This window comes from Aquarana catesbeiana, linkage group LG02 (assembly GCF_042186555.1).
Source record: "Aquarana catesbeiana isolate 2022-GZ linkage group LG02, ASM4218655v1, whole genome shotgun sequence".
NCBI classification, from domain to species: domain Eukaryota; kingdom Metazoa; phylum Chordata; class Amphibia; order Anura; family Ranidae; genus Aquarana; species Aquarana catesbeiana.
This window is the reverse complement of record NC_133325.1, coordinates 695,546,301-695,570,286: the sequence shown is the minus strand read 5'-3', so window position 1 is coordinate 695,570,286 and position 23,986 is coordinate 695,546,301. Positions and strand designations below refer to the sequence as shown.

The 23,986-nt window shown below is 44.4% G+C and overlaps 1 protein-coding gene across 1 annotated transcript in view; it reads right to left on the bottom strand.

The window, feature by feature from the left end:
* The window catches only part of LOC141129080 (protein phosphatase Slingshot homolog 2-like), a 92,733-nt gene extending 76,009 nt beyond the window's left edge, over positions 1-16,724 (bottom strand). The window contains exon 1 of the mRNA XM_073616851.1: positions 16,316-16,724. Within this exon, the coding sequence (XP_073472952.1) occupies positions 16,316-16,461 (146 nt within the window). The 5' untranslated portion in view covers positions 16,462-16,724. The remainder of the gene's footprint in view (positions 1-16,315) is intronic.
* Between the last annotated feature and the right edge of the window lie 7,262 nt (positions 16,725-23,986).

Below are 23,986 nucleotides of genomic sequence, written 5' to 3'. Positions count from 1 at the left end.
TCTGAATAATTTTCTAGAAAAAAAAAAAAGATTTTTTTTTTACATGTAGGAGCAAAGTGTCAGAATCGGCTCGGATGGGAAGTGGTTAATACTCAAAGTGAAAGTAAAAGAAAATCACAAAATTTTGGGTTGTCCCCAGAAAAGTAATAGAGGGCAAATCTTCTAATGGGGACACTAGTTCTGGTGGTCCTCAATGGATTCCCCTAATGTGCCCGGATATCCTCTCACTTCCTGTTTTGGCTAGGAAGTCAAGGGAAATCTCCCCAATGGGCCAGAGATGGTAAAACATGGGTTATAACCCCCCCCCCTTACTTTATCCAAAATTAAAAAGGTTTTGCCTATAGTTCTGCTTTAAGGGCTCACTCACACCAGCTCACAAACTGAAGAAGCGCAGACTGGTGTCCTTTGTGCAGGGTTGGTGCTTTGCATTGTTACAACCCAAGGCACTGTTTACCTATTTTTAAAATTTATCGAACATTAAAAACATTTATTTCAACTCTATGCAACCACTGAACATGTATGTTGTGAACAAGGCGCATCACCTTCAAGGATACATCATCCTTGCCTAGGTGAGGAATGACAAAAAAAAAAAAAGGGGGATGATGCGATTGTTTAACTGGGTGCGTGGCTCGTTAGGTGCAGACTGTCTTTCTCTAAAGGTCTGCCTTAACATTATGTGTATGAAAAAAGTATCTGTATATCAACACTGCATCTCATTGGGGTGTTTCATAATTTGAGTGCAAAAGATACATGCTGTGCGCCAAAAGAGACAACTTTTTGGATAGTTCCCACCAAAATGGCAAACGTTTTACCATAACAAGAAAAGCTTTAAGGGGTCGAAATTTGCGATCCTTGCAGAAATCACGTTACAGACCGCAAACCTCCATATTTTAGCGCAGCTATCCTGAGCTAGATTGCATCTTTGTTCAAACACCCATTTAACAACATCTGCATGTTTCAAGGATGGGAGTGTGAGTGCTATACACAGTAATTAAGTAATTAAAATGTTCATCAGAAAATGTTCTTCGCTTGGCGTTTCCTTCCTGCCCCAAGGTTTCCTAAAATCTGTACTTCTAAAGTGTTTTGGAATTCCAAGAACTGTAATTCTGAAGAAAAGATTAGAATTTATAAAACGGAAGGTTTAAACAAATTATAATATATATATATATATATATATATATATATATATATATATATATATCCAAGGTAAGAGACAGATTATTGAATAGGGAAAAAATCTTATCTTTATTTAGAGCCAACTTATAAAGACAAAAAAACCCCCACCTTTTAGCAGCTTTTTCGAACAGAATATATTAGCGTTGCACTGATACTAAGCATTTGCATGAGTACGTGTACGTGTGCAAATGGTCCGATACTAAAACCGATACATTCAAGCCAGCCATAGAGCGCTTTTAAAAAGTCAGGTATGATTTTGGGCACGGTGCAGGTGCAATTTCCATGGTCATACAATTTGACATATCGCACCTGCATAACAAAGTTACACTGGAGGGGGATGAAATCCTGCAGTCAAAGCCTGCATGGCAAATAAGTGTACTGAAGTAAAATAAAACTGTAAATAAAAATAATTGGGAATTGTTGAGAACTTGAGAAAAAGTAATAGGTACCCATACTCCGTCTTTAAAAACGGTTATCGGTGCTTCCCTAGAATATATTCGTAACCCATTAATATGTGGACAACATTTAAGCTGGGTACACACTAAGGGTCGGTTCACACTGGGGCGACTTGGGATCCGACTTGTACGCCCTCAAGTCGCCTTGCATTTAGGTTAACATGGTAGGCAATGGGAGCGTCTTAATTGACACTACTGAAGTCGCTCCGACTTCAGAAAAGACTCCTGTACTACTTCTATCCGACTTGTAGGCGACTTGTACCCATTCAACTCAATGTAAGTCGCCTGCAAGTCGGATCTCTCTGTAAAGTCAAGCGACTTTGCAGAGAAAACCCCTCCCTCCCCCCCTCCCTCCCAGAGAGGTGATTGGCCACAGGCGAAGTCGCCTGTCATGGAGGCGACTTCAAGTCGCCTCGTAATTTGCCGAAGTCGCGCTGAAGTCGCGCTAAAGTCGCGCTGAAGCCGCGTTGAAGTCGCGTTGAAGTCGCGGTACAAAGTCGCGCTAAAGTCGTGTTGCCCATGTGTGAACCGACCCTAAGAAAAGTCGGAAGAAAAGATTAGATTTTCATTTAGTGTGTACACAACTTTCAACATCCAATACAAACTTTCCAAATGAAAATTTCCAAAGAGACAAACTCCAAAATTTTTCTTGTACTTGAACGATTTTCATTTAAGGTGTACTGTTTTCGTACAAGAAAAATCAGATATGAAAGACTGCATGATCAGAAACAATCCACACTACAACATTTTTACGTCAAATGAAAAATCAAGATTTTTCAAGAAAAATCAAGAATCTCCTGATTTTCTTAGGCCCCTTTCACACTGGGCAGATTCCGTAATGCATATCCACCCACTCAACAGTGGATCTCTCCTCTGAGCGGATGGATAAAAAGGTCTGTGTCCCCCATCCGCCTCTTTTTGGTGGATGGGATTGGATACCAGTGAGTGTCAGCAGACACATGCTGACATCCTCCGCTCCATAGAGAACAATGGCTGGTCCGCGCCTGAAAAACTGACAGGCGGACCTGATCGGAACGCCTCGTGAAACCAACCTTATAGTGTGTATTCAGCCATAGACATCCAGTTGGGCAATTCAACTCAATGACAATGCAGTTTGCCTTCCCCCTATACAGAAACGGTCAATTAGAAAAAGAAAGGTATAATTTATGTACACAACAAATTCAGAATTTATTTTTAAATTCTAAAAATTATGTAAACCATTTTTTAATATAAATCATAAATGTTTATGGAGGTCAATATTAGGGAAGACAACTTGTGTGACGGGTTTGATGACCCAGAGTCTCTATCCAGCAAGCATTAAAAACACATTATATACAGATGGGGATATAGTTGAGTTTTTGGATCCATTCTTTGTAATAAGGACTTCATACTGTCAGGATTTTTGCAATGATTGCATCATATCTTGAGCAGCTCAGTCCATACACATGGCTTTTTCACTGAGATTATAAGTATGCATGAAATATAAGTACACGCTTTTAATAACCCGTACAAATGTGCGCTGCTGCCAAGAGGGTAGCCAATTAGTTCAGCCTTAGTTCAGGCATGGAGGCCCAATGTCACGTGATCCTAAAGGCTGGTACAAGTTCCTAGAACCTCGGAACGTTCTTTTGTTATTGTTCTGGCTGATAGGTTGCCACCTAAAAGCCAAACCCATACAAATCGAAGGCAAAACAAAGATTAGAAGCAGGTGTTACTTGGATACTAAATGCAGGAAACTGAAATGTGGGCCATGTGAAAAGAGTAAATAGCACTAGTCTGTATTGTCTCGGCTTTTCAAGGAGGACAAAGGCCTGTGGTTGGACATATCCTATAAGCAGCACAGGCTGAACTCAAACTTATTCCAACTAAAAGCTGAAAGGAAAGCTTGTTCAACTACAGTTTATTTCTCCGAGCTACTAACAAGAAAGAAGATTAGTAAAAGTGACTGAAGAGTTGATTTACTATAACTGAAGAATGCAGAATCTGGTGCAGCTCTGCATAGAAACCAATCAGCTTCCTTTTTTTTTTTTTGTCTAAGCCTAACTGAACAAGCTGAAGTTAGAAGCCGATTGGCTATCTACCAAACACAGCTGCACCAAATATTGCACCCTCAAGTTTGAGGCTGCATTCACACCTGAGCGTTTCAAAGTTACCGCGATTTTGTTCAGGTCACCTATATAAAAAGCAGAAAAACACCTGTAATCTGCCCTAAAGAAGCTCATTTTCTTTTTTGAACTTAGTGCGTTTTTCAGGAGTTTTGTTTCAGGTGACAAAAAGCTCAGATGTGAACAGGTGCCATTGAAATGAATGGGATTTTGCTTGTTGGGCGTTTTGTGAGCTGAAAACACTCAGGTGTGAATGCAGCCTTAGTGAATCAACCAGTCTCCTCTTCCAGTGCACTTTAGACAATGGAAGGATGTAAAAGGCTGCTACAGGCAACTATCAGGTTCTTGTTCAGACATCTTGTTATAATTAGACTATATATACAAAAGCAAGTGGTATTACACATAAAACCAACAGAAAACAGCTGGGAGAAAGCTTGGCAGGTTGTACCAATTATAAATCAGTTCCTATGTTCTAGTACACATAAATTAAACTGGTTGCTATAGGAGAGAGATAGAGATAGAGATATATACACACACATATATATACACACACACACACACACTGCTATTGGTACTATGCTGGTTCACTCCTGCTTTCCTAACAGGTACCCCTCCACCTGCATACATGGGTCTTAAAGAGAACTAGTCATGTCTTATGAAAGGATAAATTATTTTAACTGGAAAGAGCTACTAATAAAAATATTTTAACCACTTTAGATTACTCTAAATGGACCAGCTTGTGTCAAAGGTAACCGTAAGACCCCTTTCACACTGGGGCGTTTTTCAGGCACTTTAGAGTTAAAAAAAGCACCTGTAAAGCGCCTGAAAGAAGCCTCATCTGCAATCTCAATGTGAAATCCCGAGTTCTTTCACACTGAGGCGCTGCGCTGGCAGGGCGTCAAAAAAAGTCCTGCAAGCAGCTTCTTTGCATCACTTTCGTGCTTTTGCCCCGGGGCTGGGTGCGCAGATGGCCTGAGCCCTTTTACACTGCCAGCGCCTGAAAAACGCCTGAAAAACGCCTGAAAAACACCCCAGTGTGAAAGAGGTCTTAAGCGGCGCTTTACCAGCGTTTTTCGGGTGCTAGCAGTGTGAAAGGGCTCGGGTTTTTACATTGGGATTGCAGATGAGGCTTCTTTCAGGCGCTCTTTTTAACGCTAAAGCGCCTGAAAAATGCCCCAGTGTGAAAGGGGTCTAAGGCCCCTTTCACACTGGGGCAGTTTGCAGGCGTTATTGCGCTAAAAATACAGCCTGCAAACCGCCCCTAAACAGCCTCCGCTGTTTGTTCAGTGTGAAAGCCCGAGGGCTTTCACACTGAAGCGGTGCGCTGGCAGGACGGTAAAAAAAGTCCTGCGAGCCGCATCTTTGGAGCGGTGAAGGAGCGGTGTGTTCACCGCTCCTGCCCATTGAAATCAATGGGACAGCGTGGCTTTACCGCGGCAATACTGCGGCTATAGCCGCGCTGTACGAGCGGTTTTAACCCTTTTTCGGCCGCCAGCGGGGGTCAAAACCGCACCGCTAGCGGCCGAATACAGCCGCAAAAAACACAGTAAAAGAGCACTAAAAATAGCGCTGTTTTACCGCCGACGCCCCCACCACCCCAGTGTGAAAGGGGGCTTAATGCGACAGTTTCTGCCATATCAACTCCCTGATCTCGCTGTCTACATAGAAGCTGAATAGCATGTGAGGTCATGCAAATGTCATAGGCTCAAAAGGGTGGGGGAGAATTAGAATGGGGTAGGCATAAATCCTGTGCCACTCTTCTAAAATGAGAACAAAGGGGATGCAAACTTCTTTGTTTTTAGGAGCTATCTGCTATATTTTCTATGCGGTGTCAAAGCCAAACACAGCATAGAGCACTGGAGATGATTGCTCTAGCTACCTCTGCTCACCCCTCCCCCTTCAGTTGAGGGGAAAATAGAGAAGGAAGGCTGTAACCCCCCTGCATATGCCCAGGTTAATAGCCAGGCATGGAAAGGAGTTCTCCGTATATTTATGTGAGGTGAGCGGTGTGCCAGGTTACTGGCAGACATTTTACATTCTATAGGCCAGGTTAAATCTGGTGGAGTTCTGTAACATTTTTCTCAAATGAAACTGCCATGATTCCTTTGGTAAATAGGAATAAAATTGCACCAGTTTCTATTTCACGCTGAAACTGGCACACATAGCCCTGAAGGCAGTTTATCTGCTTTAACGTGGTGCAAAACCCTCGCTTCCAGTTCTCGTGCCATTATAAATGGCCCAGGTAATAAACTGCAGTTGTTAGAGAAAAAAAAAAAAAAAATTCCCTGCAAGGCAAAGTCATAATGTGCTAGTATGCATTGCAAACTAGCACATTATGAGAGACTTGCCTTAGAACGAATGTCACCGCTGAGAGGGCTTCCATCTTCACCCGGTCTTCCTTCCGGGTACGTGTCCTCCGAGTACATGAGTGATAAGGGGCATGATGACATCGCACGGGAGTCACGGTTTACGGCACAAGCTCTGAAGGTCTGGCGCTGTATACCGGACCTTCAGAATGCATGGGCTGCTGGCTGGGGGGCACTCAAAGGAGGGAGGGGTCAGGAGCAGCAAAGAGGGACCCGAGAAGAGGAGGATCTATCTGGGCTGCTCTGTGCAAAATCAAGGAAGCAAGTATAACATGTTTGTTTTGTTTTTTCTTAAACGAGCCTTTACAATCACTTTAAACACAGGATATGCATGCTTTATGTTAACACACTGAAAATCCACCTAGTTTTCCCTAGGACATGTGTCCAATGTCTCACCACAGAGGAAGTCTGCTGCTACAATATTATCTAATAAGACAATGAAATATTCCACACAAGAATTCAATGCGTCTATGTGTATAAACAGGAAACTGAATGCAGATAAGTGCCGGCACTATTTGGAGAGAACACGGCTTGCAAGTGTCAGAGGAACGTTGCAAAGTCACTACTTCTACTGTCCTGACAAAAGGTCAAGTCCTTGGGACTGCTCTGTTTACCTTGAGGTGAGATCAGGGTTCTCACCATAAAGCTGAATGGCTCCAGGAGACAGCTCACTATATATAGCAAACCTACTGAACTGAAGGAGATCAGCTTTAATAAAGTCCTTTAAACCAGACAACACAGAATGTGGACCGACGTTCTCTTTAGGTCCAGTTCACCGTACTTTTGGAGCTGTTAAATGAATAAGAACTACATAACGTGCATGTTGAAACGTACTCCATTGTTATACGCCTCATTCTCATGGCTGTATAAATTTACACAGAATCTTGATGCCAACAAGAAATGTTCTCTGTGCACCAATAATGTTTTCATGCACCATACATTGACCCTACTGGCCGCCGTTGTTGCTACGGCCTGACATGCAATCAACAATGTGTAACCGGCCGTGCCGCTGATTACACATTATTGACGTTTACAAGTTGGCCCTGAATACGTGGCGGTGTCTGTGCAGAATGAAGCAGCCAATTCTTATATACTGAAGGCAGAGATCATTCCGTCTTCTCCGGACAATGACTTCATCTGCTTTGCTCATCAGCTGGACAGAGGACTCTTTGTTCAGGCATTATCTGGGGTCACCATCTACTTCCTGGACTGAGATGGTTGCTCAGACAAGACACAGTCCTATGAATCCTGGTGCATGTGCAACTTTTGTCTAATTTCACAAAAGTCTTCCACAGATCAGTCTTCTGCAGCCATCTCTCACCTTGTGCCTTTCTACAAATGATAGGGCCTGCATTGATGGGCTTCTTTTACAGGAGTTTTGCACTCTCATACAAGTCTGAGATAACAAAACCCACTTGAAAAGCAGGTTAGAAAGACCAAATGCACCTGTCATTGATCTCAAAAAGGTGTCAAACTGATGCCATTGACACAAGTCCAAAGCCCATCAACATAGGCCCTTAAAATATCCAGTCTGAACACTTGGGGAGAGGAGACTTGGAAAATGCTTCCTCCTGCTTGCAGTAGACATCATCTGAGCCAAGGCAATACCACTTGCTTGGAGTCAAGCCAAGGGCAGCTTTTTTAATGATAAATGGTGGACTTTTTTGAAAAAGTACACTGCTCCTGTTTACCATGACATGCCTGGTATTAAATTCTGCAGACTTTATAGTTACTGAATGGCCCGCTTTAAAAAAGTGCACCAAGTCAATGACACGCTGCATGGATGCACTGCCTTTTTTGTGATATTATTTATGGGAGGGTAGGCTTCTAAACACTGACTGGTGATTCAGTTGTTGAACTTTTATAATGAACATCTGGTCACCAGCAATATCAAACCAAGTACACCGACTTAAAACATTTGTAAGTAGTTTTTGGACAAGTTCTAGAGACAGAGGGGGTTATTTACTAAAGGCAAATCCACTTTGCACTGCAAGTGCATTTGGAAGTGCAGTCGCTTTACATCTGAGGGGGACATGCAAGGAAAATAAAAAACAGCATTTTAGCTTGCACATGATTGGATGGTAAAAACACCCTTATTTCATATCTTCCCTTAGATCTACAGCGACTGCACTTTCAAGTGCACTTGCAGTGCAAAGTGGATTTGCTTTTAGTAAATCAACCCCAGAGTATTGCATCCACATCCCTGATGTATAGTAAAACAAGAAGAGGTAGAGGGGGAACAAATCTGTCCCTCAAGGAATAATGGGATTTTCACAAATGCATATTTCTGTCACAAGGTAAGCACAACCACTAAGGGATAATTCAAAAAATATATGACTTATTACAATATGTACATAATTTAACACAGCACCACATATGCATGGTGAACAGCCCCGAAGAAGCAGCAATCTAGTCTGCGAAACGCATCGGCTATCCGTTATAAACAAGCATCTGTTCAAGTTTTTTGAAAGTATCAATCTTGGTCATTGTTGATATGACTGAATACTGTTACTATTTTAAATTATATACATTTTGTAATAAATCATATATTTTTTGAATCATCCCTTTGTGGGTGTGCTTACCTTGTAAAAGAAATATGCATCTGTGAAAATCTCATTATTCCTCGAGGGACAGATTAGTTCCCCCTCTACCTCTTCTTGTTTTACCAACTTAAAACATTATCCAGCAATGGCCTATTTGCAAAGATCATCCACCTGCACTGAACATGGCTACAGGTATACAGGCATACAGACCAAACATAGTACAAGGATAGTGAAATAAATATATCCTGGGAACTATCACATCTGGAAAAGGTTCCAGGTGGTCAATATCATTGCTGAGAATTCCCAGTGTTATCCATGCAGTGTCACATCACACAAGAGTGCAGTGTGTTTGTCCTGCAGACACCATTTGTTCTACTCACTCTTATCTCCAACAGACTACTGACCAAAAATTCAAATACAAACAACTTCCCTCATCATCAGACTTCTGTTAGGGTTCATGCACACTGGGCTTAAAAGGCATTTTAAATGCCTATTAAAAAAACTTTCCTGGCGATTTCCTGTGAGCCACGCGTTCATAAAATATACTGGACATGCATGTGCGGGTAAACGCTGATGTAAAGAAGCATTGCCGTACATTCACTTGTATGGCAGGCTAAATGCAGCACGTGCAACTCCCAGGGCATAGAAAATGCCTTAAAGGGCTTGTTCAGAGCATACACCTTGTCATGCGTTTTGCTGCACTTTTAGATCGCAAGCTCTTACGAACAGGGCCCTCCTAACCTGCTTGTCTTGAATTGGATTGTAACTATATGGTTTCCCTTTATTTTGTAAAAAGCTGCCCAAACTGTTGGTGCTATATAAATCCTGTATAAGGGGCCATTCACTCCAGAAACTACGTGTTCACTGCACGTTTTTGCATGCGCAGTGACGTGTGTTTTTATGCGCATTTGAGGTGTGTTTTTCCTAAGCTTGCATTTGCTTTGAGGTCACCTTCATTTGGCTTTTATGTGCAGTGCATTTACATACATTTGTACACATTTCTGTGCATTTGTGGTGCGGAAAAATGCACTGCACTGGTGTGAAATATGCCACTGGAACCCAAATAACCTACTTTCCATGCATTTGTGATGCAGAAAAACAAAAACAAAAAAACACTGCACTGCATGCGGTGTGAATGGGCTCTTAAAGGGAAATAATCAGAGCTCAAAAGTAAAGAGACAAGAGATTAGGGGGGGGAAATCTGACTTTTTATATTTGCCAAAGTATCTTCTAAAGACGAGTAATACAGCGATACTTCCTTTGTACTTCTAATGTAAAGTCTCTGCTTCCCATTTGCATCAACACCTTCCCTTCTCAATATCCGGTACCCACAATAACATGTTAAAGAGTACAGCAGAATATGACTCATGTGAGAAACTGTTTATGTAGCGAAATATCTCCGTATCTCTGCAACATTCAGCTACACCTCTACACTTTACCCTCATGAATTGTGCTGTCAAAGCAAACCCTTAGGGCACTTTACCGCCGACGCCCGGGCGCTGCCAGTGTGAAAGCGCTGCTTTTCTGCCACTAGCGGGGCGCTTTTAACCCCCACTAACAGCCGAAAAAGGGTTAAAAGCACTGCTGCAGCTGGGCTTTGCTGGCTCTGCCCATTGATTTCAATGGGCAGGGGTGCTTTAGGCCTCATGCACACTAGACGTTAAAATAATGTTATAAAAACGCCAATAGCTTTGCAGTGAGTTATTCAACATTTTTGCAATAGTGTTTTTTTGCGTTTATTAGCGTTTTTTTCTTCAATGGATCAAAAACCGTCAAAAAACGCTGGTAAGCAACATTTTTTAGCATTTATCAGCGTTTGATGTTTTTACAGCTGAAAAACTCCTCTCAGAACCCTCTAGTTTTGTTTTTTTTTTAAAGCCAGAAATTGCTGATAACAGCCTATGTGTGCATGGACACATAGGATAACACGATGGGGAGTTTATTGACTGAAGAAAATAACGACTGAAGTCAAAATCAGCTGCTTTAAAAAGGTTGCGTGTGTATGAGGCCTTAGGAGCGCTGTGTACATTGTTCCTACAGCGCCTCAAAGATGCTGCTTGCAGGACTTTTTTTAGCGTTCCGCCAGCGCACCGCTCTGGTGTGAAAGCACTCGGGCTTTCACATTGGAGTGAGAAGAGAGGCGCTTTACAGGCGCTATTTTTAGCACTATAGCGCCTCAGTGTGAAAGCAGCTTTCGGCCTCGTTCACACGGAGTATGCCAATGTGTACCCTGTGCCAGGGCTGTGTTTACCTGCATGGGGATGCACAAGTCTTCATGCATCCCATTCATGTCTATTGGGATGCAGTGGCTGCACAGACACAGCCGCTGCTCCCACATCTGAGTGGGTGCATGGGCGCGAATGTGTGTTTGGGGTCACACAGCACAAACTTTTACCAGTCAATGCAACACAATGTAAGGATCCCTCTCTAAAACACATAGGTACATGCTGTAAAACAGAGAACAAAGCGATCGTGTTTACCGGGCTGCTTGCCTTTGATGTTCAGACGCAAGATGTTCTTTGTTTACATCATGATTATAAATCGGAGTTCAAGGCAAACATCCAAAGTCAATTAACACAGCAAAAAGTGTAATTGTAATAAGTACACGTTGTAACCATCTCCAAGAAACACACTTTCCTATCATCATTACCTATCAATGCAGAGTAGAACTAAAAAGGCAAAAACTTATTTTCCCCATTTTGGATGGAGTAATTGGGGGGTGGGGGGTTAGAAGCCGTTTTTGTAATCTGTGTGCCATTTGGGGAAATTTCCCTTCAGTTCCTGTCCCGTAACCAAAACAGGAGGTGAGAGGAAACCCCTCCAAAGTGAGAGAATCCCTGCCTGTCCCCAGATCTAGTGCCCCTGACGGGAAGTTATCCCCTTTATTCCTGTTTTGGTTACAACCCAAAATGTGGGATTTTCTTTCAATTTCACTCTCAGCAATTACAGTAAGGCTCCATGTTGCAGCAGATAGCGAGCCACACAGGACCCCTTTCTCAACCATGTCCCATGCCTGATGAAGGGGTCCCAGCCATGTCCCATGCCTGATGAAGGGGTCCTGTGTGGCTCTGAAACTGTGCTATCTGCTGTAATGATGTGAATGCTGTTCTCACTGCCTGCAACTTTGAAGTGGACCTCAGAGTGACTTCTGCATAACTTGCATGCAACTTCTTTCACAGAAGTCAATGCAAGATGTACCAAAGTCAGACCAGGAGTAGTAGAAGAACTTTTTTCCAAGTCGCACTGATTAGAACGGTTCCATTGCACAGAATGGGTCCCGGCTTCTGATGTGACAAGTGCCCCAAAGTCGGAGTGATAGTCGCATCAGTGTGAACCAGGGCTTAAAGCGGGATTTCGGCCAGCTAAAAAATAATTTTAAAGTCAGCAGCTACAAACACTGTAGCTGCTGACTTTAAATAAGTAGACTTACCTGTCCTGGGTGCCAGCGATGCCGGCCGACCCATCCCTCGGCTCCCGGCACCGCCATCCTAGGTAAGGGAAACAGGCAGTGGAGCATTACGGCTTCACTGTCAGTTTCCTACTGCGCACGCGCGAGTGGCGCAGCGATCTGTGAATGGCCCCGTGGTGTTCTGGGAACACACACAGTTCCCAGAAGACAAACGGGCCGCTCACCGAGGAGAACACGCCGCGGAATAAAAAAAGGCAGATTAGGAAGACTGCCTAGCAACAAGGGTTTAGGTAAGTATAATTTTTTTTTTTTTTCCCCAAATGTTTTTTTTTATAATTTTTTTTTAGGAATTTTGGTGGCATTTTTTTTTCCAGGGTGGCCCTCCGCTTTAGGCTTTGGACCCACTTTGGAGATCTTTGTGTACTGGTGACATCACTCTCTCTGACTATTCATGGTTCCAGCCAGTGGTTGCTTCAGCACCCACTTACACATACAACCATCTCTACAGGAACGTGTGCATAGGAAATATTGTGTTATCATGCAACTTTGAACACACTATTCCCAACGCACATTCCTGTAGAGATGGCTGTATTTGTAAGTGAGTGCTGAAGTGACTACCACCTGAAACTGTGTTTAGTCAGAGAGAGTGAGAGTGATGTCATCAGAACACCAAGATCACCAAAAAGGAGTCCAAAGCTTTAATCGGTGATCACATTATTACAGCAGAAAGCAATGTTTGGGAGCCACGCAGGATCCCTTCATCAGGCATGTGATGAGGGGTTCCGTGTGGCTCCCAAATGTTGCTTTCTGCTGTAATAATGTGATCGCCGATTAAAGCTTTGGACTCATTTTTGGAGATCTCGGCGTGCTGGTGACATCACTCTCTGTGTCATGCAACTTTGGTCATCAAAGTCGCAGCCCATTCTTTTCAATGGCACCTGTTCAAATTGTAGCAACTTAAAGCCGCATCGGCTTTGAAAAGGAGCCAGCACTCCGATCCTGAAGCTCTTTTCCTTGTAGATTGTAGTCTCCTTCAGACATTTCTGACATAGCTCAAGTTGTGGGCACAGGTACCATTTGAGAATCTACTTACTCTTTAATAGCTCCTACTTAGGTATTCTACACCTTATCCAGGTTATACCCAATTACCCCAATTTATATGTTATGTAATAATCTATTATTAACTAATAATTTTAGCATCTTATCTTTACCACAATATGTTTACTCATGTATTCGTTATCTACTTATTTATATACTCAATAAAATCTTTTGACAAGGAAAAAGGAGCCAGCACTACTTTGGTCCAGGGAATGTAGTCGCACCAAAATTGTGCAAATGTGAATGGAGCTTTAACAAGACAATGGTGAATCTGCCAAACACAGGGGGGGACAGTAATAAAAACCTGACAGGTGTTGTAACCCCTCTTCCACTCCATCCCAAAACGTAAAATGTTTTGCCTTCAGTTATACTTGCAGTCTCAGTAATTAGACACATTTATTCCACGTATAATATAGACAGCATGTAGGAGATCTGACCTCCTTGTACAGTAGATAGAGATTTACTTGTGAGCACATGCAGGCCATTCATTATTGTAAAGAGACTTCTGTTGTATGGACGGACGGAACAAGTAAGCCCATTCAGTCCATTTTTGCATCAATAGGCGCCTATGGCAAGATTCCCTGAAGTGGGCATGAAGACCTCTAGAGGATCCATTGTCCTAAGTATGAAGCTATGTGCCCCCGGGGGACAGGCTCCCTGGGATGTCACATTAAAAAGGGAAGGGAACTAGAAAAAAAAAAAAAAAAAGACTAAAAATTGTAGATAATGTACGAACGAAGCCGTCATCTGGGACAGACATGATTATCCCTCGCAGCACTGCCCTCGGTAATTACAGTATATTACTACAGACTGCAGCCAGCAGATCAGTACCTAACAAGCTGCTATTCCATGCCTGACCACTAGTCTGCCATGAATAATCTGCAACAAAGTCCTGCAGAAAGGACACAGAAGTTATAGAAGCTGAAAACTCATCAAAGGGGATTTTCATTAAAACAGACGGAGAATATTCTAATAGAACAACCGTCAAGGACTTCTAAGGACCGACACCTGCCATGATATTTACTATCTATATTTCAGATCTTTGCAGACACAAGTACTAATGCTTGATCCATGTTAGGTGACTTGGTACCACCGCCGTACAGCAAAAGATGGCAAAGTCACCAAAACTGACCACACGCCGCAATCTGCTCACTGGGAGGCCCAGATACAGTCCACAAAGAGTGATCATTCCATGAAATGCCTGCTGGAGACATTTCTGCCCAACAGCAGCTACATCCAATGGCTAAAACAAAAGCATTCAAGCCCAAAAACATCTAAAAACAAACAAAAAAACAACAAGTCACACCCATGCATGCTCAGGTGAGAATCCAGGCTTCACCTCCGTTCACACTAGTGCAGCTGCAGCATGATGCGCTTTTCAGTGTGTCTTTGTAGTGTCTTTGCACGTTCTGGACATGTTTTTTGTGCATCTTTTGAAGGGGAATGGATTTTATACACAAAACTCTGCCAAAAAGGCACTAAAAATTCAGGTACATTTTAAGTGTTTTTGGTGCATTTCCATTGATGTCTATGGGGCCAAAGTAGCACCGGAACCTTTCCAAAAACATGATAGAAGAGAGAATAATGGAATCTCAATTGGTGTGCCGTGCAGTAGTAAACACAGGAGAAAACGCACCGGGGAGAACAAGGGCTACATGTTCTCATACGTTTGCTGTTGCACGGCATTACAATGGAATGGACATTAGACCTGCTGTACACACTAGGAGGACTTCCCACAGAATCACATTATTCTCAATGGTGTCTGCAGCACATTCCTTGTCCTATAGACTCAGTATGAATGCTGGGAAAACACATGTAAGTGCATTTCTGGCAGAGTTTTGTGGATAAAATCCAGTCATCTTCTCCTACAAAAAAGCATCAGCATGAAAAATGCGTAAAGTTGTTCTACAAAAATGCATTTTAGAACGCAGCTTTATGCAGCAGCACTAGTCTGTGGACAGAGGCCACCGGGCAATTCAAATCCAAGGTCAGCGGGAGATCCCGCCTCTGTGTGATCCGGGCACTGATAGGCTGCATTGATGGGCACTGATAATCTGCACCAATGGACACATATAAGGCGGCACTGATGGATTTTTGATGAAAACCACGGCCAGTAATCAGGATGCATCGCAGAATCATGAGAACAATGAAGATACACACCTCTAATGTATAGTGGTGGTGGGGGAGGTGATTTGTAGTGTACAGAGGAGGGAGATGATGTGTAGTACTCACATCTGGTTGATGGTGTTCTGGGAGATGACGGGTGGTGGGGGGAGGTGATTTGTAGTATACGGGGGCAGGAGAGAGGTTTTCTGTAGTATATAGTGCGGGAGGTGATCTGTAGTACTCCCTAGAAAATGTGTGAATGTGTGGGAGGATGATCTATAGTATACAATGAGGGAGCTGATTTGTAGTAGCCAATGGGGGGGGGGGGGGTATTGTGTAGTACTCACATTTGGTTGATGGTGTCCTGGGAGATGATTGTTTTTTTTTTTGGGGGGGGGGGGTGATCTGTAGTACACAGTGGAGTGGGGATGTGTAGTACACGGGGGGGAATCTGTAGTACAGGGGGGGGGGATCTGTAGTACACAGTGGAGTGAAGGTAATCTGTAGTACACAGTGTGTGTGTGTGATCTGTGTTACACAGTGGGGGGGGGGGGGGTGATCTGTAGTACACAGTGGGAGGGGGGTGATCTGTGGTACACAGTGGGGGGGGGTGATCTGTAGTACACAGTGGGGGGGGGGTGATCTGTAGTACACAGTGGGGGGGGGGTGATCTGTAGTACACAGTGGGGGGGGGGTGATCTGTAGTACACAGTGGGAGGGGGGTGCTCTGTGGTACACAGTGGGGGGGGGAGGTGATGTGTGGTACACAGTGGGGGGGGAGGTGATGTGTGGTACACAGTGGGGGGGAGGTGATCTGTGGTACACAGTGGGGGGGAGGTGATCTGTGGTACACAGTGGGGGGAGGTGATCTGTAGTACACAGTGGGGGGGAGGTGATCTGTAGTACACAGTGGGGGGGAGGTGATGTGTAGTACATAGTGGGGGGGGAGGTGATCTGTAGTACACAGTGGGGGGGGGAGGTGATCTGTAGTACACAGTGGGGGGGGAGGTGATGTGTAGTACATAGTGGGGGGAGGGAGGTGATGTGTAGTACTCACATCTGGTTGATGGTGTTCTGGGAGATGACGGCATTCTCGGAGAAGTGGGGGATCATCTTGGCCCCGCAGCACACACACTGGTGTCCAGCCCTCCGGTCCCGGGATAAGGTGCTTAGAGTCATCGTTTCCCGGCAGCACCGGCACATAAGCTCAGCGGCGCCCTGGAGCTCCCGGCTCCCCGCACATCCACCTCCTGTTTGGGACGATGAAACTTTCCGCGGCTCCCGGTGTCTGATCTCCGGCACAGCGCGATGTTGCTTTACAAGGGCCGGACGGAGCCCCAGCAAAGCCCCCGGAGAAGTCACATGTCAGCCGGAGCCCCGATCCTCTTCATGCTCACTGAGCCTCTTGCTTCCTGCTGGCCCGGCTAACAGCTGGCGGCTCACGCACATGCGCAGTTCGTGTCCTCTATCCCCGCCTCCAGTGTGTCTGATTAGCGCCTAGTGGAGGATCGTCCCGACCTCGTGCAACATGAGGCACGCCCCCTTATTATCTGACTCCACCCCAACCAATCAGCGTCCAGTGCGGCAACAGACTTCACAGCAGGTGTCATGCACTGTGTCCTCATCCCACCGAGATTTATACAAGCGGACCCGTCCAGTCCATGAACATCAAATCATCTACAGCCCTCCAAAATTCAGGAATTTATGTAAAACTGAAGTCACACTTATTTTGGAGGAAGGAGGAGTTATAAATCATCAGGTTGTTTGTTTTTTTTTGCAATGTCGGGGAGATTTCCCTTCACTTCCTGTTCCATATGCAAAACAGGAAGCAAGAGGAAATCCCAGGGTGTCACCAAAACCAGTGTCCCCCAATGGAATATTCTCCCTCTGGGCTCCTTGCAGTAAAAAACACATTTCAGCCAACTTGTTATTACCACTCCCCCTTGGGCTGCAAAGGGAATGACTTGGGGAGTACATACAGGTGCTGCAATGTTTTGTCTTTAGGGGACACAACCGCATGCTGAATGAGACCTGTGATTAGGGCTCCACAGCAACTGCATGCAATCACACCGATTCTGACGCTGCCATTGCCGGCAATTTGGCATGTCAAATGGCATCAATGTGAACCTCATGGACAATAGGCAATGGTTTTGGTATGAGTGGAAGGCACAGGTGCACCATTCATCCTCACTGCCTGGAAGGCCTCATTCACATGGGATGATTACATGCGTGTCCTGTGTTTTACCAGCACTGAGATGCACAGGTGTTCCATGTTCCAGCAGGACCATTGTTTTGTCCATGCAGCCACTGTGTCCCAACAGACAACAATGGGACCACCAGGTCAAGGACACATGCAACACCTGTGCGGGTAAAGCACAGCCCAACACAGGACACGCATGTAATCACCCCACATGAATGAGGCCCAAAAGGATGAAAGTTGATGGGACTGGAGGATGCATTGGGTGCCACTAGCATTTAGGGCAGTATGTACCCAGAGACAAACACTTGGAATAAAGTCTGCATTCCGAGTATTCACCCATGGGGTACACACTGCACTAATATTTGTAGCACTCAAGGCCCCATCCAATCACGGCAGCTTTCAGCCTCTCAGACCCCATTTACACCTAGCGATCGGCATGATTCTGCCTTCAATTCCAAATCGCACAAATCATGGCAAAACACATGTTTGGGTGCCACACATTCCCAAGGACAGTACGATTTTGCCAAAGGCCATTAAAAGGCTGCCCCATGCGGGACACATGGAAATGCAGGTAAACTGCCCCCCAAATAATCACAAGTGGGGACGCGCGTTCCTGCTACACAAAGTGTAAATGGGGCCTCAGAGCTTTACAGGCTGCCTGGCAGTGGGGCTGAGTGATCCTCCTGTGCCCTCCACTCATACCTGAACACCATAGAGCATGTATCAGGACTAAACACTTACACTAGTGGCTGCACCTCTGAAAAGCGATTCGCTTTTATAGGCGTTTGACAGGCAGCGTTGAGGTGATATGTAGCCTCCTCACTACCTGTTTGAACCCTGTAAATGCCACATCACCACGCCACACCTGCCGGCAATGTATGCATGTTAGAGACTTTGCAGAGTGCCCTCATTCACTTGAATAGGTTATGTTTAGCAGGAGTACTGCCCACTGAACGTTAGAGAGGGGATCGTTTTTCCGTGGCATGTGTACTCTCTTGACCAATGCCTTTGCAGTTTAAAGGGGACAGTAAAAACATGGCTCAACCACATGTCTAAATGAGCCCTTAAGCTGGCCATACACTTTGAATTCTGGCAAGTTTCTGATGAACCAACTGTAATGTGCTCTGTGGGTGACCCTGTCACCACCATACTATGACTGAAAAACTGAAGGAGGTGGGTGGAAGACTGTTGGCCAAACAGCAGCTGCATCCAATCAGATGCAGCCACTGTTCAGGTATTCTGACAGCCACTGGTGCCTGTAAGAATACAATAGCCCACCTGTGCTGTATACTATGGATGGAGGAACTTGTTTTTTTTTTTAGTCCATCCATCTCGAGTCTTGAAGTGTAAAATATCCAGCACTTTCCTGCATCTTGGGAGCCATAGCACTGCGTATAGCTGCCAATACAAGTGAATGGCTATATGTAGCGGGCTGCCTGTATATGCGATTACCTGCGCATGCTTGTTCAAGGGTTTTCCCCGAACATGAAAGTGGCTCACTATTTTTATTGTCTGGACATGTTAGTGCATTGCAACCAATGCATAGAAATGTGCAAATGGGCCCTAAATCAAGAATAGTGTCCACTCCCAGACAGGCATGTGCTAATGCACCATCGCACTGCAGTACAGAACATGTTGGGACATGTAGGTAGGTTGCAGGGGGTGCAGTCTGCTCAGGGGCTCCAGAGATCTAGCCTTTCATAAATAACTTTTGTGTGTTGGGGGGGGAGAACAAAAGAGGACAAGCTGACAATCCATGTGATGATGGGGTAATATTAGGCACTTTCCTATAGAAAATGGGGGCACATTGGACAACATTCACAAGAGACCTTGTGCAATTCAGCGCTGAACCGAGAAAACCGCCAATCTCTGCACTGCATGTGAACAGCCCTTGTACATGGCAAAGAATGTGTCCATGGTCTTGCAGCACTAGAAGACTAATCTTGCTGATAAGAGTATATAAACAAACACCTTCAAATAAACACTTTAAGGTCTTAATGAGATTTTTCCACCATTTACTGGTGGGAAGGAAGTGAGGATTTCTAAATATAACGCTAAAAATGTAAACTAGTAGTAACAGCCTGAGCTAACCTCTACCTGCTGATAAGATCATCATGGCTGCTTTGAGTTCCTCATCGGCAATAATAGATAATATTGTAACATTTCTTAGCTGTAACAAGCTACATAATCAAAGCATTAACACGGTATCTTTGAAGGGACTGCCTGGATTAGGTAAACCAACAGGTTTTTTTTTACAGCAGAATCCACAAGACTATATTTAAAGGATAAATGCATCTTTACCTGCCTCCCTCCCTCCCCAACCTAACCCACTCATCCACAGATGCATACTTGGAGCTGGCCATATATTATACAATTTTCTTATTTAATTTCCTTTAGATTTACGTTCAAGTATGTGGTGCAAGGGCCGGCCTGATTGGACACGAAGCCAAAGTGTTTAGGTGTGACCTCATATTATATGGTTTTGGTTAGGCCCCTTTCACACGGGCACCTCTGTGCAATAGATTCCAGCTTGCTTGGATTGCTTTGCTGATCCCCGTTGAGCAAGCAGATTAGAGGTCCTGTCTGCTCGGTTGTGCAGAGAGGACACGAACACAGTCCAGCTCTCCTCTATGGGGAAATCGGGTGGAAACGGCTCGCCTGCCTGTAAGGATGAGCTCCGGCGTGTTCGCGCACACCCCATGTGCAGAGCCCGCCAGGAAGTCAGCACTGCGCTGCGCTAATCACAGGCAGTGAGACATTGCTCGATCTCTGCAGCCGCGCATCGGGAAATGTCTCACTGCCTGTGATTAGCGCAGCGCCGACTTCCTGGCGGGCTCTGCACATGGGGTGTGCGAACACGCCGGAGCTCATCCTTACCTGCCTGTCTTCATCTGATCCGCCAGGCGGATGGAAAAAAGGACTACCATCCCTCTGGATTTTGTGGACAGGATCGAAACAGATAGCAGCGGGTGTCAGCGGACATCCGCCGCTCCATAGGGGAGACTGCAAGGTCCAATCAGGCCCCCCTGAAAAACTGACAGGTGGAGCTGATCGGATAGTCCATTTGAAAAGGCCCTAAAATTGTACAATAAGATTGTATAACGTATGACCAGCCTTACCACCATCTACTACTGGTTCCGCTACTATTTACATCCAATGCTTCAAGTCTTCACGGTCCTGGCCATGTCTGCGCATTATAGCCCGATGGACTGTATTATAGCCTCAAGACATGGAGGAAATCTATGGGGTGCTTATACATAGGTGCAGTTAGGATAGTGAAGACTCGCACTACTGGAACTGAAACATTTGGCAGAACCGCAGTTATCAGATAAAGGTAAGTATACATTTGTAAAGAGGGAGGGTGGGTTAAAGGGCAAAAAGATAGATTCACTGTTTTAAAAGGTTAACTATCCTTTAGGCCGGCCATAGACAGTTCAAATCTTGATTGATTCAGCAGGAACTGGTTGAGATTCGAACCATGTGTGGGCAGGCTGAATGTACCAAGTTGATAAATCGATGATCAAATTAGGTACAATCCACCTGCCGTATCTTACAGGCGATCGTTGCTAGCGGCTGGTATAGCCACTAGCAATAATCACCGTCTTCTCCAGGCAGGAGCGACTTCACCACTGGAAACGTATTCAGGACTATGCACACTCCCCCCACATGACAATGGTCAGGTTCGGCAACTGACCACACTGGAATAAGCAGGGCGAAATGGTGCAAGTTTCCTCTTTAGGCCTCCTGCACACTGGGCGTTTAGCCTCCATGCATGAGATCCCAGCGTTTTGGTGTGGGCAGAAGGCATAGGCAAAGCCTGGCTGGCGGTATCCTGGATGGTGCACCACACAGTCTGCATTTCAGACATTCATCCCTGGGTACATACTGTCGTAAACGTTAGTCCACCTAGGTGCCCTGTCCAGCCACAGCAACATTCAGCCTCCCTAAAGTTTAAAGGCTGTGGGAAGCCCGAAGCCTGTGCATTTTTCCTGCACCAAAACACCGGGATCTCATGCACCGGTGTTAAATGCCCAGTGTGCATGTGGCCCTAATTGGAAGCACTGTATTTTTATTTACTCCAAAAGCAGATCATCTAGACATGCTTGCTACTTTGCCTGGTTTATATTAACAAGCTGTTGAGCATCCAAGGCTTTGCAATACATTAATAAAGCCAAACTCCAGCCAAAACTTTTTTAGAATGGATAGACCTTCCATCAGAGGCCAATATGCTTTAAGGGGATTTCCAGGTATGAATATTTTATACATAGTTACGCTGGTCCAGCTTGGTAATGATGTCTACTTCCATGATTTCCAGCATTCAGGGGCATCGCCAGGTATGGTGTATGTATATATATATATATATATATATATATATATATATATATATATATATATATTTACATTGGTTTTCCTGGAAATTTTTTGGTTGACTCCTTTGATAAATGTTGACTTTGAACCAGGTGGTGGCACAACTGAGCTACCTATGGAACAAATTGTCCAATTCAGCAGGAGTTGGCCAAATTTGATCTATGTATGCCCAGATTGAAGGATAGGTTCACCTTTCAGAGCATGTTACACCCATAATTCAGGTGCAACATGCTCTGGACCTGCTCCCCACATCCCCAATCCTCCCCTTCCTGCCGTCAAATTTTGAAAATAGCGTGGCCATGCAGGGCTCTGCCCACATGGCTGCGTCAATCATTTACAGTGATCTGTGAATGAGAGAACTACAAGTACCACCATCCATTGTGGCTGACTGCTTGTAGTTCTGAATGGAATGGACTGTGAGGACGCTGATGAGTGCTCTTGTAGTTCATTCACAATCTTGCAGCTTGTAAACATTGGAGTATTGGAGGTACGGGCTGAAAGCTGCAGGGCTTGTGCACAATCCTGGCATTGCACCCCTGATCCACTGATCACGGGTGCAATATTCTGCAGACTCCTGTGGGAAAAATATTAAATGCACATTTTTTTACTACAAAAATATGTGCATTTTTATATTTTTTGTGGAAAAGGTGACCTTGGCTTTTAATTCTATTCCACTCGAATATTTTGTCTGGAGTTGGCCTTGTAGGGGGGAGGGGGTTGGCACACATTCCTGATACCGGTTAAGCAACACCAGACCCTGGTCAGAAATCGCTATACGGCTCCAAATATGAGCATTTGCTGTGTCACCTTGCGGGCAGCGGCACTCCATGTCTAATCCTCCAGCTTGAGTCATTCATTGCTGCTGCTTGCAGGACATGCCCCGGAGTACCAAAGACATCTTGTGCACAAGCCCCATACAGAGAATGTTATTAATACATTTATAATCAGAAACTTACGGCTATATATAATAATAAAGAAACAAAAGCTATTTTTTCCAATGTTCTAAATTAATTTGCAAATATACAAAAAAATAACATTCAGAAGGATATATTTATAGCATCCTTTATGCAGTGACTCAAAACAGCCTTATAATCATTAGGCATAGGCAGCATTAAACAGAATTATTTAAAAACCCCTAAGTCTACTTAGAGGCTTTCATCCCCATTCTATTCAGTAATACAGAACGTGCACACTGTGCAGTGTTTTCAATCAACAGACACAGTAGGTTTTTAAATTACGTCATGTAGTAGCTGGTATGCTCTGATTTTAATATCACCATCTGGAATCTGCACTGGATTTCTAAAGCCTTGGATCATACTGTTTAGTTTTACAATATATCCTGGTTAGCTATGAAACAAATAAGAATTCTTTATAAAAAAAATGACTAGCATAAAACAAAGTAATTCACGCTGTGCAGCCAAAGGTGGCTTTATAGCATGCCTTGACTAAACAAACTTATAAAGGGTTATATAATGGTTGTTGCAGGATATTTTAAATTAAAATTAAGTGTTATTGTAAGAGCAATATTTAAAGATCCAAACCTAAGATACTTTCATTTTGGGTCAAAGGTGGATACAAGAGGTAAAAAAAAAAAGAAAAGTTACAATTTTGGCAAATATTTGATGGTCCAGCACTATAAAGTTGCAGTGATGATTCTCTACCCATTGCCTGTGCTGCTTCATATCAGTTAAAGTAGAATCACCATTGACTTCACCAGGAAATTCCATGGAATGCAAAGCAACACCCTTGGTTTAATGCCTTTCCTGGAAGCACAGATCACCATTCTTCTCTCCCACACCTTTGAGGAGAGGAGCTTTAATATCCTTTGAGCTCATCTCTATCGGAAAATCGGCTCTGTACTCTCCATGTCATTCCCCACCCGCAGCACATGTTGTCAAAGCCAAATGTCATTGGCTACATATAGGGGCATTGACTTCACCAGCACCCTGACCTTTGTTTAGGTGTGCTCCAGGGTAGGGAATGACTTCAGTTCAGTAGGCACAGGTTTGAGATTTCAACCATGTGTGGGCAGGCCGACTGTACCACATTTGATCAATTAACTAGAGTTCAACCAGCCTGCCGGATTTTTGATGCGATTATTGCCAACTATAGCCATTAGCAATAATCACCGTGTGATCTCCCAGCCAGGATGACCCCCCC